Raw genomic sequence first — 19,376 nt, forward strand, 5'->3', positions numbered from 1 at the left:
AAAAATACACTTTTTTCTCAGGGTGGAAACACATTTTTCCCAGCGAAAAATACTCTGTACCCCCTGGTCAGAACTGCATCCAGAGGAGGAGTGGGTGCAGGGGGGGGGGGGGGGGGGAGGCAGTGGGCACATGCAACCCCCTACCACCTACCCCTCCCCCCACCCACTTGATGGGAGTTTCAGGTGTAAAGAAGTTGATGAAAAGTAGCAGAGGAAGATTCATGAAACTATATGAGACTTCAACAATTGTAAAAGAAAATAGATGGTATACACTTTCATAACATTACTATATCTATATCTGAGTAAAGATTTCCATGTAGTTGAAAACAGATTACCCAATGACAGGTTTGAGCTAATTAGCTTCCTTTGTCCCAGGCTCAGTGCAATCCTCAGCCATACAAGGAAAAAATTAGGTGAAACTTGGCTGCATCTGGACTGTTTTAGAACAGAACTGAATAAATTCAAGGTTAATATCTTTGTACAAAAACCTGCGTAAAGTAAATAGATGCCTTTTACATATAAAAAACGAATGATTTTAGTAGTTAGGGTCACATGGAGTGGAATAGACCTATCAAAGTAAACGCCACCAATCACATAAAACAGTAAAGACATTAACTTGGAGTCACTTAACTAGGGATTCTTCATCAATCAACTTCCATTTGTAGTGTGTAATATGCAGGATCCCCACTTCAGTAACACTGCTGTAAATTAAATAGATATTTATCTAGTATTTTTGTGGAAATTTGAGCTATTAACACACAAATCATTTATGGTGAATGAAAACAGAACATCAGTTGCAAAAAGTCACACCAGGTAAAATTAGCTTTCCGAAGAATTGCCCCCAATTTCTCCCCCAGGGCGATTTCCCCGCCCCCCCCCCCCCCCCCCAAAAAAAAAAAAAAAAAAAAAAAAAAAAAAAAAAAAAAAAAAAAAAAAAAAAAAAAGAGTCCCATTTGTGGCCTGCCTCTGGTGGAAGTACTCTTCTGCGTTAAGCAACACTACACTTTCCCTCAGAGCTGTAAAACTCCAAGTTGTAGAAGTTCCATACACCAGTGTAGAATTTGTGGCACTTTAGGTAATGAACCCCAGCAAAAAAACAATGCGTTTTGGAGAGATCTTTGATGCACAGTAACACGTACACTGTATTTTTTCATATTATGAAGGTCTAAATATGAATTCCATCAAATACATTAGCTTCTGAAGCTGAGGCTGGGATGAACTTCTGTCAGCCAACAGCTCACATTACGTGATTTCATTAAGTCAATGACAGCAAACATTCAGAACATAGGACATGTGACGTAGTCAGCCAATAGCTCATCAATGTTGACTAATGCAAACACACAAATAGGAAAAGTCATTGGTTTAATTAATTTTACATACAGTATGTTGTTGTTGTTGTGGTCTTCAGTCCTGAGACTGGTTTGATGCAGCTCTCCATGCTACTCTATCCTGTGCAAGCTTCTTCATCTCCCAGTACCTACTGCAACCCACATCCTTCGGAATCTGCTTAGTGTATTCATCTCTGGGTCTCCCCCTACGATTTTTACCCTCCACGCTACCCTCCAATACTAAATTGGTGATCCCTTGATGCTTGATGCCTCAGAACATGTCCTACCAACCGATCCCTTCTTCTAGTCAAGTAGTGCCACAAACTTCTCTTCTCCCCAATCCTATTCAATACTTCCTCATTAGTTATGTGATCTACCCATCTAATCTTCAGCATTCTTGTGTAGCACCACATTTTGAAAGCTTCTATTCTCTTCTTGTCCAAACTACACTCCTGGAAATGGAAAAAAGAACACATTGACACCGGTGTGTCAGACCCACCATACTTGCTCCGGACACTGCGAGAGGGCTGTACAAGCAATGATCACACGCACGGCACAGCGGACACACCAGGATCCGCGGTGTTGGCCGTCGAATGGCGCTAGCTGCGCAGCATTTGTGCACCGGCGCCGTCAGTGTCAGCCAGTTTGCCGTGGCATACGGAGCTCCATCGCAGTCTTTAACACTGGTAGCATGCCGCGACAGCGTGGACGTGAACCGTATGCGCAGTTGACGGACTTTGAGCGAGGGCGTATAGTGGGCATGCGGAAGGCCGGGTGGACGTACCGCCGAATTGCTCAACACGTGGGGCGTGAGGTCTCCACAGTACATCGATGTTGTCGCCAGTGGTCGGCGGAAGGTGCACGTGCCCGTCGACCTGGGACCGGACCGCAGCGATGCACGGATGCACGCCAAGACCGTAGGATCCTACGCAGTGCCGTAGGGGACCGCACCACCACTTCCCAGCAAATTAGGGACGCTGTTGCTCCTGGGGTATCGGCGAGGACCATTCGCAACCGTCTCCATGAAGCTGGGCTATGGTCCCGCACACCGTTAGGCCGTCTTCCGCTCACGCCCCAACATCGTGCAGCCCGCCTCCAGTGGTGTCGCGACAGGCATGAATGGAGGGACGAATGGAGACGTGTCGTCTTCAGCGATGAGAGTCGCTTCTGCCTTGGTGCCAATGATGGTCGTATGCGTGTTTGGCGCCGTGCAGGTGAGCGCCACAATCAGGACTGCATACGACCGAAGCACACAGGGCCAACACCCGGCATCATGGTGTGGGAGCGATCTCCTACACTGGCCGTACACCACTGGTGATCGTCGAGGGGACACTGAATAGTGCACGGTACATCCAAACCGTCATCGAACCCATCGTTCTACCATTCCTAGACCAGCAAGGGAACTTGCTGTTCCAACAGGACAATGCACGTCCGCATGTATCCCGTGCCACCCAACGTGCTCTAGAAGGTGTAAGTCAACTACCCTGGCCAGCAAGATCTCCGGATCTGTCCCCCATTGAGCATGTTTGGGACTGGATGAAGCGTCGTCTCACGTGGTCTGCACGTCCAGCACGAACGCTGGTCCAACTGAGGCGCCAGGTGGAAATGGCTTGGCAAGCTGTTCCACAGGACTACATCCAGCATCTCTACGATCGTCTCCATGGGAGAATAGCAGCCTGCATTGCTGTGAAAGGTGGATATACACTGTACTAGTGCCGACATTGTGCATGCTCTGTTGCCTGTGTCTATGTGCCTGTGGTACTGTCAGTGTGATCATGTGATGTATCTGACCCCAGGAATGTGTCAATAAAGTTTCCCCTTCCTGGGACAATGAATTCACGATGTTCTTATTTCAATTTCCAGGAGTGTATTTACCGTCCATGTTTCACTTCCATACATGGCGACACTCCATACAAATACTTTCAGAAATGACTTCCTGACACTTAAATCTATACTCGATGTTAACAAATTTCTCTTCTTCAGAAACGCTTTCCTTGCCATTGCCAGTCTACATTTCATATCCTCTCTACTTCGACCATCATCAGTTATTTTGCTCCCCAAATAGCAAAACTCCTTTACTACTTTAAGTGTCTCATTTCCTAATCTAATACCCTCAACATCACCCGACTTAATTCGACTACATTCCATTATTCTCGTTTTGTTTTTGTTGATGTTCATCTTATATCCTCCCTTCAAGACACCATCCATTCCGTTCAACTGCTCTTCCAAGTCCTTTGCTGTCTCTGACAGAATTACAATGTCATCGGCGAACCTCAAAGTTTTTATTTCTTCTCCATGGATTTTAATACCTACCCCAAATTTTTCTTTTGTTTCCTTTACTGCTTGCTCAATATACAGATTGAATAACATCGGGGAGAGGCTACAACCCTGTCTTACTCCCTTCCCAACCACTGCTTCCCTTTCATGTCCCTCGACTCTTATAACTGCCATCTGGTTTCTGTACAAATTGTAAATAGCCTTTCACTCCCTGTATTTTACCCCTGCCACCTTTAGAATTTGAAAGAGAGTATTCCAGTCAACATTGTCAAAACCTTTCTCTAAGTCTACAAATGCTAGAAACGTAGGTTTGCCTTTCCTTAATGTTTCTTCTAAGATAAGTCGTAAGGTCAGTATTGCCTCACGTGTTCCAGTATTTCTACGGAATCCAAACTGATCTTCCCCGAGGTCGGCTTCTACTAGTTTTTCCATTCGCCTGTAAAGAATTCGTGTTAGTATTTTGCAGCTGTGGCTTATTAAACTGATTGTTCGGTAATTTTCACATCACATACAGTATAGCTACAAGAAAAGGTAAGCTTCCACTTACAATGTTGGCCTTTTTTGTGTGCTACTGCTTTAATAAATCAAACACAAATGTACCAGTCAAATTTTAAATAATGACATAAATGGCTGACCTTCTAGAACAGAAATTTTTCCATGTGGCTGCTCCTCACAGTGGTAAGATTTGAATGAGAGTCAAATGCTCCACAATATAAAAACTTCATTGCACACTGTCACATGTAATGTAATTCGTATTGCATAAAAAGAATTTTATTTTGAAAGCAATACTTCTCAAACCAACATTAACAATATTTTCCAGCAAAAGTTAACAGTTGTGACATCATGCACATCAAAAGCAGTTTTTTGGTAGGCCTAAAGCCTTTGACACATTTTGCTGTCAGCAAATGCTTCTGTGCACATTGTTGTAAATGATGCATTTCCTTGGCATCCAATTTTTTTTATTTTGTGTTATTCTCTTGTTTATGTTTCATTACTGCAGTACCAAGCTACAGAAAAATCCCTTGTTATTGTATCAGTTCTTACTAGTCAAAATGGATTGGGGCTAAGAAATGAAGAGGAAGCCGCCTGGTAGAATTTTGCACAGAGCATAACTTAATCATAATTAACACTTGGTTCAAGAATCATGAAAGAAGAGTCCGCAGCTCGTGGTCTCATGGTCGCGTTCTTGCTTCCCGAGCACGGGGTTCCGGGTTCGATTCCCGGTGGGGTCACCTACCTCGAGATGACTGGGTATTTGTGTTGTACCCATCATTTCATCAACATTCATGAAAGTGGCAAGTTTGGACAAAGCAAAGGTTGGGAACTTGAATGGGTGCTGATAACCGCGCAGTTGAGCACCCCACAAACCAAACATCATCATCACATCATCATGAAAGAAGGTTGTATACATGGAAGAACCCTGGAGATACTAGAAGGTTTACAGGGCCAGATGTGGACTCTGACCACAATCTAGTGGTTATGAACTGTAGATTAAAACTGAAGAAACTGCAAAAAGGTGGGAATTTAAGAAGATGGGACCTGGATAAACTGAAAGAACCAGAGGTTGTAAAGGGTTTCAGGGAGAGCATTATCATCATCATCATCATCATCATCATTTAAGACTGATTATGCCTTTCAGCATTCAGTCTGGAGCATAGTCCCCCTTATAAAATTCCTCCATGATCCCCTATTCAGTGCTAACATTGGTGCCTCTTCTGATGTTAAGCCTATTACTTCAAAATCATTCTTAACCAACTCCAGGTACCTTCTCCTTGGTCTACCCCGACTCCTCCTACCCTCTACTGCTGAACCCATGAGTCTCTTCGGTAACCTTACTTCACCCATGCGTGTAACATGACCCCACCATCTAAGCCTGTTCGCCCTGACTGCTACATCTATAGAGTTCATTCCCAGCTTTTCTTTGATTTCCTCATTGTGCACACCCTCCTGCCATTGTTCCCATCTACTAGTACCTGCAATCATCCTAGCTACTTTCATATCCGTAACCTCAACCTTATGGATAAGGTAACCTAAATCCACCCAGCTTTCGCTCCCATACAACAAAGTTGGTCGAAAGATTGAACGATGCACAGATAACTTAGTCTTGGTACTGACTTCCTTCTTGCAGAAGAGAGAAGATCGTAGCTGAGCGCTCACTGCATTAGCTTTGCTACACCTCGCTTCCAGTTCTTTCACTATGTTGCCATCCTGTGAGAATATGCATCCTAAGTACTTGAAACTGTCCACCTGTTCTAACTTTGTTCCTCCTATTTGGCACTCAATCCGTTTATATCTCTTTCCCACTGACATTACTTTTGTTTTGGAGATGCTAATCTTCATACCATAGTCCTTACATTTCTGATCTAGCTCTAAGATATTACTTTGCATACTTTCAATAGAATCTGCCATCACAAGTAAGTCATCCGCATATGTGAGACTGCTTATTTTGTGTTCACCTATCTTAATCTCACCCAGCCAGTCTATTGTTTTCAACATATGATCCATAAATAATATGAACAATAGTGGAGACAGGTTGCAGCCTTGTCTTACCCCTGAAACTAGTCTGGACCATGGACTCAATTTACCGTCAACTCTAACAGCTGCCTGACTATCTATGTAAAGACCTTTAATTGCTTGCAAAAGTTTGCCTCCTATTCCATAATCATGTAGAACAGATAATAACTGCCTCCTAGGAACTCGGTCATATGCCTTTTCTAGATCTATAAAACATAGATACAATTCCCTATTCCACTCGTAACACTTCTCCATGATTTACCGTAAGCTAAAGATCTGGTCCTGACAACCTCTAAGAGGCCTAAACCCACACTGATTTTCATCCAATTTGTCCTCAACTAATACTTGCACTTTCATTTCAACAATACCTGAGAAGATTTTACCCACTACGCTGATCAAAGAGATACCTCTATAGTTGTTACAATCTTTTCTGTTTCCATGTTTAAAGATTGGTGTGATTATTGTCAAAGAATAAGGGAACAATTGACAGGAATGGGGGAAAGACTTATGGTAGATGAAGAATGGGTAGCTTTGAGGGATCAAATAGTGAAGGCAACAGAGGATCAAGTAGGTAAAAAGATGAGGGCTAGTAGAAATCCTTCGGTAACAAAAGAGATAATGAATTTAACTGATGAAAGGAGAAAATACAAAAATACACTAAATCAAGCAGGCAAAAAGGAATACAAATGTCTCAAAAATGAGATCGACAGGAAGTGCAAAATGGCTAAGCAGGGATGGCTAGAGGGCAAATTTAAGGATTTAGAGGCTTATCTCACTTGGGGCAAGATAGATACTGCCTACAGGAAAATTAAAGAGACCTTTGGAGAAAAGAGAACCACTTGAATGAATATCAAGAGCTCAGATGGAAACCCAGTTCTAAGCAAAGAAGGGAAAGCAGAAAGGTGGAAGGAGTATATAGAGGGTCTATACAAGGGTGATGTACTTGAGAACAATATTATGGAAAGGGAAGAGGATGTAGATGATGACGAATTGGAAGATATGATACTGCTAGAAGAGTTTCACAGAGCACTGAAAGACCTGAGTCGAAACAAGGCCCCGGGAGTAGACAACATTCCATTAGAACTACTGACAGCCTTGGGAGAGCCAGTCCTGACAAAACTCTACCATCTGGTGAGCAAGATGTATGAGAAAGGCGAAATACCCTCAGACTTCAAGAAGAATATAATAATTCCAACCCCAATGAAAGCAGGTGTTGACAGATGTGAAACTTACCAAACTATCAGTTTAATAAGTCACAGCTGCAAAATACGAATGCGAGTTCTTTACAGACGAATGGATAAACTGGTAGAAGCCGAATTCGGGGAAGATCAGTTTGGTTTCCGTAGAAATGTTGGAAGTGAGGCAATACTGACCCAATGACTTATCTTAGAAGAAAGATTAAGGAAAGGCAAACCTATATTTCTAGCTTTTGTAGACTTAGAGATAGCACTTGACAATGTTGACTGGAATACTCTCTTTCAAATTCTGAAGGTGGCAGGGGTAAAATACAGGGAGCGAAAAAGCTATTTCCAGTTTGTACAGAAACCAGATGGCAGTTATAAAGAATCGAGGGACACAAAATGAAAGCAGACGTTGGGAAGGGAGTGAGACAGGGTTGTAGCCTTTCCCCGATGCTATTCAGTCTGTATATTGAGCAAGCAGTAAAGGAAACAAAAGAAAAGTTTGAAATAGGTATTAAAATCCATGGAGAAGAAATAAAAACTTTGAGGTTCGCCAATGAAATTGTAATTCTGTCAGAGACAGCAAAGGACTTGGAAGAGCAGTTGAATGGAATGGACAGTGTCTTGAAAGGAGGGTATAAGATGAACATCAACAAAAGCAAAACGAGGATAATGGAATGTAGTCGAATTAAGTCAGGTGATGCTGAGGGAATTAGGTTAGGAAATGGGACACTTAAAGTAGTAAAGGAGTTTTGTTATTTGGAGTGCAAAATAACTGATGATGGTCGAAGTAGAGAGGATATAAAATGTAGACTGGCAATGGCAAGAAGAGCATTTCTGAAGAAGAGAAATTTGTTAACATCGGGTATAGATTAAAGTGTGATGAAGGAGTTTCTGTAAGTATTTGTATGGAGTGTATCCATGTATGGAAGTGAAATATGGACGATAAATAGTTTAGACAAGAAGAGAATAGAAGCTTTCGAAATGTGGTGCTACAGAAGAAGGCTGAAGATTATATGGGTTGATCACATAACTAATGAGGAGGTATTGAATACAATTGGGGAGAAGAGGAGTTTGTGGCACAACTTGACTAGAAGAACGGATCGGTTGGTAGGACATGTTCTGAGGCATCAAGGGATCACCAATTTAGTATTGGAGGGCAGCATGGAGGGTAAAAATTGTAGAGGGAGATCAAGAAATGAGTACACTAAGCAGATTCAGAAGGATATAGGTTGCAGTAAGTACTGGGAGATAAAGAAGCTTGCACAGGATAGAGTAGCATGGAGAGCTGCATCAAACCAGTCTCAGGACTGAAAACCACAACAACATAGACAAAATTACAAAAAATTAACTGAAAACTAAGACAATGAAAAATTCCCAGCATTCTAAAAAAATTCCTGGGGTTTTTCTGCATAAAAAAATTCCTGTGTTTTCCAACATTCCCCAGTAGTCCTGAAAATTATCTGAGGAAGAACTAGGGAAGCACTAGTCCACACACTGCTGCAGCCACGCAAATGTTGCATTATAATTTCAACTGGTGATTGAGTGATCATGCTCTTGATTTTTCCCTGTTCCTGAAGAGGAAAAAATGGTTAATGTAACAGTGGTTTGAAGATGATGATGAGATAAAGGAGAATGTCAAAAAGCATGGTTAGTTCGCAGGAGAGAGAAGTCTATAATTAGAGTACTGAAAAATTCATTCATTGACATGACAGGAGTCTTAATGCAAGGGGGCAGTTATGTACAAAAAATACCTACCAGTTTCAGCTACATGCACATTCTAAGACAAAAAGAAAAATATAGGAATTATCTGAGTGAGATGGAAATCGGCAGATGTGATGTACGTGTACAGACAAAAAAATAACATTTTTAGAAAAACTGAATAAGTTATTCAAGAGAGTGAGATTCAGAAATTGAGCAAGTCAACAATGTATTGGTCCATCTCTGACCCTTATGCAAGCAGCTATTCAACTTGTCGTTGACTGATAACTCCTGGTTATTGGGCTGTAAGGCAGGTGACTGACAGATTGGTATCTCACTGCTGTCGGGGGTATCTCCAGACACACCACCGGCCTGGAATCTTGTTGAATGGAGTAGAATTGGCTTCAGTGATGAGTCCCACTTCAAAATGAGGGCTATGACCAGCGAAAGGGTTTGCAGATGCCCAAGACAGGGATGGGATACCAACCTGACTGTTGTCCATCATGCAATTTGAAATCCAGGACTGATGGTCTGGGTTTTGCCAAACCCTACCTCGGCCAGCGAGGTCGCCAGGTCTCTCCCCAATTGAGAACGTTTAGAGCATTATGGGCAGCACCCTCCAACTAGCTAGGATTTTGACAGTCTAATGCACCAATTGGACATAATTTGGCATGATATACCTCAGGAGGCATTCAACAACTTCATCAATCAGTGCCAAGCCAAACAAGTGCTTGTGTAAGGGCAAAAGATGGACCAATGTGTTATTGACTTGCTCAGTTCATGAAGCTCTTTCTCTTGAATAAATAGTGCAGTTTTTCTGAAATTGTAATTATTTGCTTGTCTGTAAATATATATCATGTCTACCAATTTCTATTCCATTTGAACAATACCTTTTGGGCTATAATATCTTTTTCCCTCCTCCTTGCAGTGCATGTTTTCTCCTCCCACAGCATGATGTTTTATCTATCTAATTATATTACATTTTCAAAAACTGATTATTTTTGATGATATATTAGCAGATGTAGCTTTAAGTTGTGTATAATAAAAAAACTGATAAAGAACTGGCATTTTATAAAAAACTAACAGAACTTACTTTCAAAATTGCTCTTGTACAAACGGTATCAATCAACATATTGTGGCAAGTTCATTAAGAATATTTTGTCTTAATCTCTGGTTCCAATATACACTGTATGAAAAAAATTGCAGGACCTAGGAGACGTGGTCAAATGTCAATGCAGTTTTGTACATGTACAAACCAACCATGGGTATGTAAATGGTTAGCATTGCAATTCCCTGTGACAGGCAACACATCCATTAGAGTGCAATAGTGGTTCAAATGGCTCTAAGCACTATGGGACTTAACATCTGAGGTCATCAGTCCCCTAGACTTAGAACTACTTAAACCTAACCAACCTAAGGACATCACACACATCCATGCTCGAGGCAGGATTCGAACCTGCGACCGTAGCAGAAGCACGGTTCCAGACTGAAGCGCCTAAAACCGCTCGGCCACAACGGCCGGCCCTGCAATAGTGGTGTACCAGATCTTCTAGGATATGTAAGTGGTATGAACAGCATCAGATATTGGGTGATCATTGTGAAGGGCACAAAGGTGGAACATACCAGTATGAGAATGTGCTCTCAGCACCTGACAAGAGTCTGAAAGAAACCTCACTGTGAGACTCCATTTGGCCACCTGGTCAAATTGTGCAGTATCCTGATATCTGGGACACTCAGATGTGACAGTGGCCCAAAGTTTAACTGCACAGGAACATGTGGGCAGGCATACTGCTCTTCAAGGTCCAGTTAACCACGTCTGCCCACCACAAAGGAGGATTGCTGTATTGTCACCGAGCACATTGTAACCCCTCACATCTGCATCTGCCATATCAGAACAAGTAATTGGACTCCCTGCAACATTCTGTGACACCCCGCAGCATTGGTCAGGGACTAGCAGCAGCTGATCTATGGTCTTGCTGTTCAATGCACAGGCTACTACGAGGGTTGGAACTTAAATAGTGGCAAATACCTATTCACAACTGATACTAAGAGTTACATGTTTGCACCTGTTACTGACCTCCAAAGTAGTCACCAGTGTTGTGTAGAACCCATTGTCAGCGATGTGGAAGGCGTAGTATACCATTAGCAGAGCCTGTTCTGTTGATGGTGCAAATGGAGCGGTCTACTGCCTGTCAAATCTCTGGAACAGTTCTGAAGCGAAGGCCACGAAGTGGTTCCTTCATCTTCGGAATCAAATCAAAGTCACAATGACTTAAGTCCAGGGAGTATGGTGGATGGTACAGTACTTCCCAGTCCCATCAACCAAACAGACTAGCCACAGCTTGCACTGTATGTGCCCGCACATTGTCATGCAAAATGATGGGTGGGTTGCGTAGAAAGTGTCGCCGCTTTTTACGCAAAGCTGGTCACAGGTGATGCTCCAAAAATGAACAGTAATACTGTGCACTGACTGTCTGCCGTGAAGGAACATAATGTGTTAGGATAACACCATTACAGTCGTACATGAGGATCACCATAACTTTAGACCACTCCATTTGCACCATCAACAGAACAGGCTGTACTAACGGTATTCTACACCTTCCATATCGCTGGCAATGGGTTCTACATAACACTGGTGACTATTTTCAAGGACAGTAACAGGTGCAAATATGTAACTCTTTTGTATAAGTCGTGAATAAATAGTTACCACTATTTAAGTTCCAAGCCTCATATAAGTAACACAACACAAACAGCTGCATTTGGAAAAGTACAGTGACCAAGATGCACAGATTGCTGGAAAACTGTATCGCATTGTGTTTTGTGACATATCGTGGTTTTGCAATATGCCAGATGACCACTGTTGCAGCGACCTGCAAAGAAAGCCCAGTCTTCCAATGTTTCAGAGAGGCACAGCTGTGTTGCTCCTGGTGTATAGTGTGGGCAGCCATTGGGTATGATTCGAGACCCCAGCTGACAGTGATAGAGGGACCTTTGATAGCACAACAGTACAACACGGACATCCTGCATCCTCACTCTTTACCCCTTGTCAACAGTATTATAGTGCCATTTGTCAACAGGACAGTGCTCATCCACACATGGCATGTGTGTCTATGAACTGTCTGCACATTATCGAGGTACTGCTGTGGGATGCATGATGCCCAGATCTGTCCCTGTTGAACATGTCTGGGATCAGCCACAACTGATGTTGGCCAGACTGCCTCAGAAGAGGATACAATAGCTTTATGACAACCTTCCCAACTGAATCAGAGCATGCAACCAGACCTGAGTGGGTATAACATCATACCGATACAGTGTGCCAGATCGAGATTCGAACTCGGGATCTTTGCCTTTCGCAGGCAAGTGCTCTACTAACTGAGCTACCTGAGTATGACTCACTACCTGTCCTTACAGGTTAACTTCGGCCAGTACCTCGTCTCCTACTTTCCAAACTTAACAGAAGCTCTCCTGCAAAACTTTTAAGGCTAGCACTCTTGGAAGAAAGGATATTGCGGAGTTAAAATTTCATTCTGGAAGCATCCTCCGCACTGTGGCTGAGCAGTGTCACCACTACATCCCTTCTTCCAGAAGTGCTAGTCTTACAAGTTTCGCAGAAGGGCTTCTATGAAGTTTGGAAGGTAGGAGATAAGGTACTGGTGGAAGTAAGCTGTGTGGACAGGTCGTGAGTAGTGCTCGAGTAGCTCAGTCGATAGACCACTTGCCCACGAAAGGCAAAGGTCCCAAGTTTGAGTCTCGGTCCAGCAAACTGTTTTAATCTACCAGGAAGTTTCACATTTGCGCAAACTCTGCTGCACAGTGACATTCATTCTGGTATCACACCGATAAGTGGGTTCATCCTGCCAAGTTCTTTGTAAATTCGACTTGATTTTGTAATCATTGAAATAATATCCCATACTGTTCCAACCCATGAAGATTCATTCCATTTCCTCTTCCCATTGTGGGTGCTTCACTTTTTTATGTTGGGCAGTGTTAACAGAGCCAATAGTGAAAACAAATTTTAAAACTCCTTCAAAAATATATTTTTCATATCTGCTTGTATATGAGGTCTTATCAAAAAGTAATGGGAATTTTTCTTTTTTTACAGAATCTATTTATCCCTCAACATCAACTTTGTCCCCTTCAAAGTGATCCCCCTCAGGTACAATACACAAGGGCCAGTACTTTCTCCAATCTCTGAATCACTTCTGGAACTCACTTTTTGTTGGGGTGTTCAGCTCCTACAGCGATTCTGTTTTTATCTCATCAATGGTGGCAAAATGACATCCTTTCATGGTTCTCTGCAACATTGGGAATAGAAAAAAGGCACAGGAGGCAATGACTGGCCAAAAAATCACATACAAGCATTGAGGTGTGAGTGGGAGTATTCTTGTGAAGCAGTTTCCACAGCAGTTTTACCATAATTCTGGTTGTTATCTTCAGATTGCTTCAAATGAATGGTGCAAAGCTTCTAGGTAGTATTCCTTACTGACTGTACAACTATAAGTCAGGAACTCATGATACACTATCCCATTGTAATCAAAGAAAACAGTGAGAAAAAACTTTGCAAGTAACTGAACTTGTCAAATGTTTTTAAGTCTTGACTCTTTAGGTAGTTTCCACTGGGAAAATTGGGCCTTGGGTTTCATTGTCAGACCCATATACACATATTTCAGTACCTATTATAACCTTCTTTAGAAGTTCTGGATCATTGTTGACTTTAATCAGCAAGCGATGTTTATAAGTCATCATGTTTTATCAAAATTCAACAATTTAGAAACCAACTTTGCTGCTACATGTATCATACAAAAAAGCTTGGCATGAACCAAAGGATATGTTGACATCAGCAACAACCTCTGTGATAATTCAGAAATTTTTCAGAACCATTTCCTTCACTGCTCTCACACTGTCATCAGTAATTGATCTGCTGGCACGTTCAGGGCAGTCATCGCCTTCTGTCTTCTTTACCCTCTTTGAAACTTTTATACCACTTTTAAACTCTTATCTTACTCATAGCAGATTAACCAAAAACCACAGTCTACATTTTGAATGTGGTGCTACATTTTATTCCATTTTTCAGGCAAAATTTAAAGCAAATTTGATGATCCACATTTTGAGTAAAAATTCGCCGAGCGTTCAGAAACACGCAATATTTTCTACTATCAACAATGAACTAAATATTCAAAGCAGCTGAAAATGCAAACACATATTGGGAATATGAGTACCAACAAGATAAAAAAAAAATACTGAAAATCAGATGCATAAAGCCTGTGAAATTAAAAAATTTCTGTTACTTTTTGACCACATTTGTATACTCCACCCAATAAGAGAGACGACCAAGGATGCTGAAAAGTTATACATGAATAATAGAATATTCAACTAAAAGTTAATGTTCATCATTCAACTGCAGAGATAATCTTACAGATAAACGAAACTATAAATTTATCAAGTTAGGGAGGAAGGGCTAAAACGGACAATGAGGAAAGAAATATACTGACAAGTAATTGTTAGGTGCTGCCATCCACTGAGCAAAATACTCCTGTGCCCAGTCGCTGTGAGTCTGCAGCTGGACGAGCCGTGAGAGTGCTAGCGCACGCAGCTGCTTCGTCGGGAGGGAGTCCCCAGGCCGTGGTCGAGTGTTCAGCTGCTGCACCAGTGGCTCCAGCACACTCTGCACGTACCTCTGCAACCGACATGTGCAGCACAACAGTCACTTCACAGCAATTGGTAACTTTCAGTAATAATATAGGGAGTCTCATTTATCCTAATCATCCCAGACACAAATAACTTTTTTTCCAGAAGCTAAACAAAATGTGTATCAAACATCTGTTGTTTAGCGATGACTGCCTTTCTACTAGTCCCTCTCTAAATATACAGAGGGTGTCACTGAGGCCTTCACAGACCAAAATTATCCTCCCAACCTTGTACAGAAACAGATCTCCCATGCCTTATCTCTCCAGTCATCCAACTCCCCACTGTCCAGCCGCAGAGAGCATTCCTCACGTGACTCAATAGCACGCAGTACTGTAGCAACTGAAACACTTTCTCCACCAGAGTTTCGACTACTTCTCATGTCCTGAAATGAGGAGTGCTCTCCCCAATATCCTTCCCATTCCTCCTGAACCTACACAATATCCTTGTCCATCCCTACTCTGCCCCTGCTCATGGCTCATATCCCTGTAATAGACCTACATGCAAGATGTGTCCCATACGTCCTCCCACAACCACCTAGCTCCAGTCCAGTCTCAAGCATCACTACCCGTCAAATGCAGAGCTACTGTGAAAGCAGTCATGTGCTCTACAAGCTAAGCTGTAATCACTGTGCTGCATTCTGCTTTGACAATACAACCAACAAACTGTCTGTCCGCATAAATGGCCACCGACGAACAGTGGCTGAGAAATAGTTGAACCACCCAGTTGCTGAGCACACTGTCCAATGCAACCTTCTTCATTGTAATGACTGTTTCACAGCCTATGCCATCGACTACTTCTCATGTCCTGAAATGAGGAGTGCTCTCCCCAACATCCTTCCCACTCCTCCTGAACCTACACAATATCCTCGTCCATCCCTACTCTGCCCCTGCTCATGGCTCATATCCCTCTTCTGAATCGTACAGGTAGCACCTCTCCCTGCACTTATCCTACATTCCTGTAGCCACCCCCCCCCCCCCCCCCCGGCCTAAACTTTTGCTAGTTACTATCCTTCACATGTCTATCCCCTCCGCTGCTACCTCTCCCGCACTACCCAGCCTTCTGTTCCACCAGGACACAAGTAACAATCCATCCTTTTCATAATATTGTCATTTTTAGTAACTTTTGTTTATTACAAAGATATGAACAGTAGTTCAGGTTTTTCATACAGGCCACTATATTTTCTTATTCAGTAATCCATTTCTTCTCCTAAGGATCTGTTGAAAAATATATCATACTGTGCCATTCACATAAGCATGACGTTATTAAAAATGTAACGCAAAATTAGCTTTGATCACCCAGTACTAGTTCAGATTTCAGGAACGCAAGGCAGCATAACTTATCCACTTGCTGGAGCTGACAGAAAACAAATGAAACTAAAGGAAAATGTACAACAGACATTTGGTCAACCAACTTCAGTTGACGGTTTTTGCAAGAACTATCAGTGTCAGGAAAGACTAGGCAAAACTGCTACTCACCTATACAAAATATGTAAGAGAGACTCAAAGGAAAGTGAGGCATGGTGATTGGATGACTGAAGTAATGAAACTGTTTATTATTTCAAAAGAAATTGGCATAACTGTTAATACATTTATCCCACTGTGAGACAAGATGGTCAATGTCTACAGTGAAATGTGCCTTTGGTTGCCTGTGGAATCACGATTGTACCCGGACATGCATCTCTTCATTCAAAGAAAATTGACGGCTATGCAGGTCTTTCTTCAGGGCTCCAAAAATCTGAAAATAACATGGGGTGAAATCAGATCATGTAAGGGGTTTCCAATGAAACTTCTGCAGTGAACTCAAAACAACGTAGACAACATGGGAGCAGTCATCATCCTACAAAAGAATGAGCGTTCATTTGGACATGTTGCAAAAACTGAAGTGTAACATCAAGTCCAAATGTCCAGCAATGTTGATGGATGGCATCATTCTGCTGCAGAATAATCTTTGTCCACATGTTGCCACGGTTGTTTCTATTTGCTGCAAAACTTTTGCTTGGAAGCCCTTACACATCCTCCACACAGTTCTGACCTCCCTCCATGTTGTTGTTGTTGTTGTTGTGGTCTTCAGTCCTGAGACTGGTTTGATGCAGCTCTCCATGCTACTCTATCCTGTGCAAGCTTTTTCATCTCCCAGTACCTACTGCAACCTACATCCTTCTTAATCTGCTTAGTGTATTCATCTCTTGGTCTCCCCCTACGATTTTTACCCTCCACGCTGCCCTCCAATACTAAATTGGTGATCCCCTGATGCCTCAGAACATGTCCTACCAACCGTTCCCTTCTTCTGGTCAAGTTGTGCCACAAACTTCTCTTCTCCCCAATCCTATTCAATACTTCCTCATTAGTTATGTGATCTACCCATCTAATCTTCAGCATTCTTCTGTAGCACCACATTTTGAAAGCTTCTATTCTCTTCTTGTCCAAACTATTTATCGTCCATGTTTCACTTCCATACATGGCGACACTCCATACGAATACTTTCAGAAATGACTTCCTGATACTTAAATCAATACTGGATGTTAACAAATTTCTCTTCTTCAGAAACGCTTTCCTTGCCATTGCCAGCCTACATTTTATATCCTCTCTACTTCGACCATCATCAGTTATTTTGCTCCCCAAATAGCAAAACTCCTTTACTACTTTAAGTGCCTCATTTCCTAATCTAATTCCCTCAGCATCACCCGACTTAATTAGACTACATTCCATTATCCTTGTTTTGCTTTTGTTGATGTTCATCTTATATCCTCCTTTCAAGACACTGTCCATTCCATTCAACTGCTCTTCCAAGTCCTTTGCTGTCTCTGACAGAATTACAATGTCATCGGCGAACCTCAAAGTTTTTATTTCTTCTCCATGAATTTTAATACCTACTCCGAATTTTTCTTTTGTTTCCTTTACTGCTTGCTCAATATACAGATTGAACAACATCGGGGACAGGCTACAACCCTGTCTTACTCCCTTCCCAACCAATGCTTCCCTTTCATGTCCCTCGACTCTTATAACTGCCATCTGGTTTCTGTACAAATTGTAAATAGCCTTTCGCTCCCTGTATTTTAACCCTGCCACCTTTAGAATTTGAAAGAGAGTATTCCAGTTAACATTGTCAAAACCTTTCTCTAAGTCTACAAATGCTAGAAACGTAGGTTTGCCTTTCCTTAATCTTTCTTCTAAGATAAGTCGTAAGGTCAGTATTGCCTCACGTGTTCCAGTGTTTCTACGGAATCCAAACTGATCTTCCCCGAGGTTGGCTTCTACTAGTTTTTCCATTCGTCTGTAAAGAATTCGTGTTAGTATTTTGCAGCTGTGACTTATTAAGCTGATAGTTCGGTAATTTTCACATCTGTCAACACCTGCTTTCTTTGGGATTGGAATTATTATATTCTTCTTGAAGTCTGAGGGTATTTCGCCTGTTTCATACATATTGCTCACCAGATGGTAGAGTTTTGTCAGGACTGGCTCTCCCACGGCCGTCAGTAGTTCCAATGGAATATTGTCTACTCCGGGGGCCTTGTTTCGACTCAGGTCTTTCAGTGCTCTGTCAAACTCTTCACGCAGTATCGTATCTCCCATTTCATCTTCATCTACATCCTCTTCCATTTCCATAATATTGTCCTCAAGTACATCGCCCTTGTATAGACCCTCTATATACTCCTTCCACCTTTCTGCTTTCCCTTCTTTGCTTAGAACTGGGTTTCCATCTGAGCTCTTGATATTCATACAAGTCGTTCTCTTATCTCCAAAGGTCTCTTTAATTTTCCTGTAGGCGGTATCTATCTTACCCCTAGTGAGATAGGCCTCTACATCCTTACATTTGTCCTCTAGCCATCCCTGCTTAGCCATTTTGCACTTCCTGTCGATCTCATTTTTGAGACGTTTGTATTCCTTTTTGCCTGTTTCACTTACTGCATTTTTATATTTTCTCCTTTCATCAATTAAATTCAATATTTCTTCTGTTACCCAAGGATTTCTACTAGCCCTCGTCTTTATACCTACTTGATCCTCTGCTGCCTTCACTACTTCATCCCTCAAAGCTACCCATTCTTCTTCTACTGTATTTATTTCCCCCATTCCTGTCAATTGCTCCCTTATGCTCTCCCTGAATCTCTGTACAACCTCTGGTTCTTTTAGTTTACCCAGGTCCCATCTCCTTAAATTCCCACCTTTTTGCAGTTTCTTCAGTTTTAATCTACAGGTCATAACCAATAGATTGTGGTCAGAGTCCACATCTGCCCCTGGAAATGTCTTACAATTTTAAACCTGGTTCCTAAATCTCTGTCTTATCATTATATAATCCATCTGATACCTTTTAGTATCTCCAGGATTCTTCCAGGTATACAACCTTCTTTTATGATTCTTGAACCAGGTGTTAGCTATGATTATGTTGTGCTCTGTGCAAAATTCTACCAGGCGGCTTCCTCTTTCATTTCTGTCCCCCAATCCATATTCACCTACTATGTTTCCTTCTCTCCCTTTTCCTACACTCGAATTCCAGTCACCCATGACTATTAAATTTTCGTCTCCCTTCACAATCTGAATAATTTCTTTTATTTCATCATACATTTCTTCAATTTCTTCGTCATCTGCAGAGCTAGTTGGCATATAAACTTGTACTACTGTAGTAGGTGTGGGCTTCGTATCTATCTTGGCCACAATAATGCGTTCACTATGCTGTTTGTAGTAGCTTA

General features: G+C 42.0%; 1 protein-coding gene across 2 annotated transcripts in view; it reads right to left on the reverse strand.

The window, feature by feature from the left end:
* LOC124552607 (aminopeptidase N-like) overlaps positions 1-19,376 on the reverse strand; it is a 272,739-nt gene that overhangs the window by 48,814 nt on the left and 204,549 nt on the right. For both annotated transcript variants that reach the window (XM_047126932.1, XM_047126933.1), the window contains exon 16: positions 14,494-14,678. In XM_047126932.1, coding sequence (XP_046982888.1) covers positions 14,494-14,678 — 185 coding nt within the window. The remainder of the gene's footprint in view (positions 1-14,493; positions 14,679-19,376) is intronic.

Source organism: Schistocerca americana, chromosome 10 (genome assembly GCF_021461395.2).
Source record: "Schistocerca americana isolate TAMUIC-IGC-003095 chromosome 10, iqSchAmer2.1, whole genome shotgun sequence".
Lineage (NCBI taxonomy): Eukaryota > Metazoa > Arthropoda > Insecta > Orthoptera > Acrididae > Schistocerca > Schistocerca americana.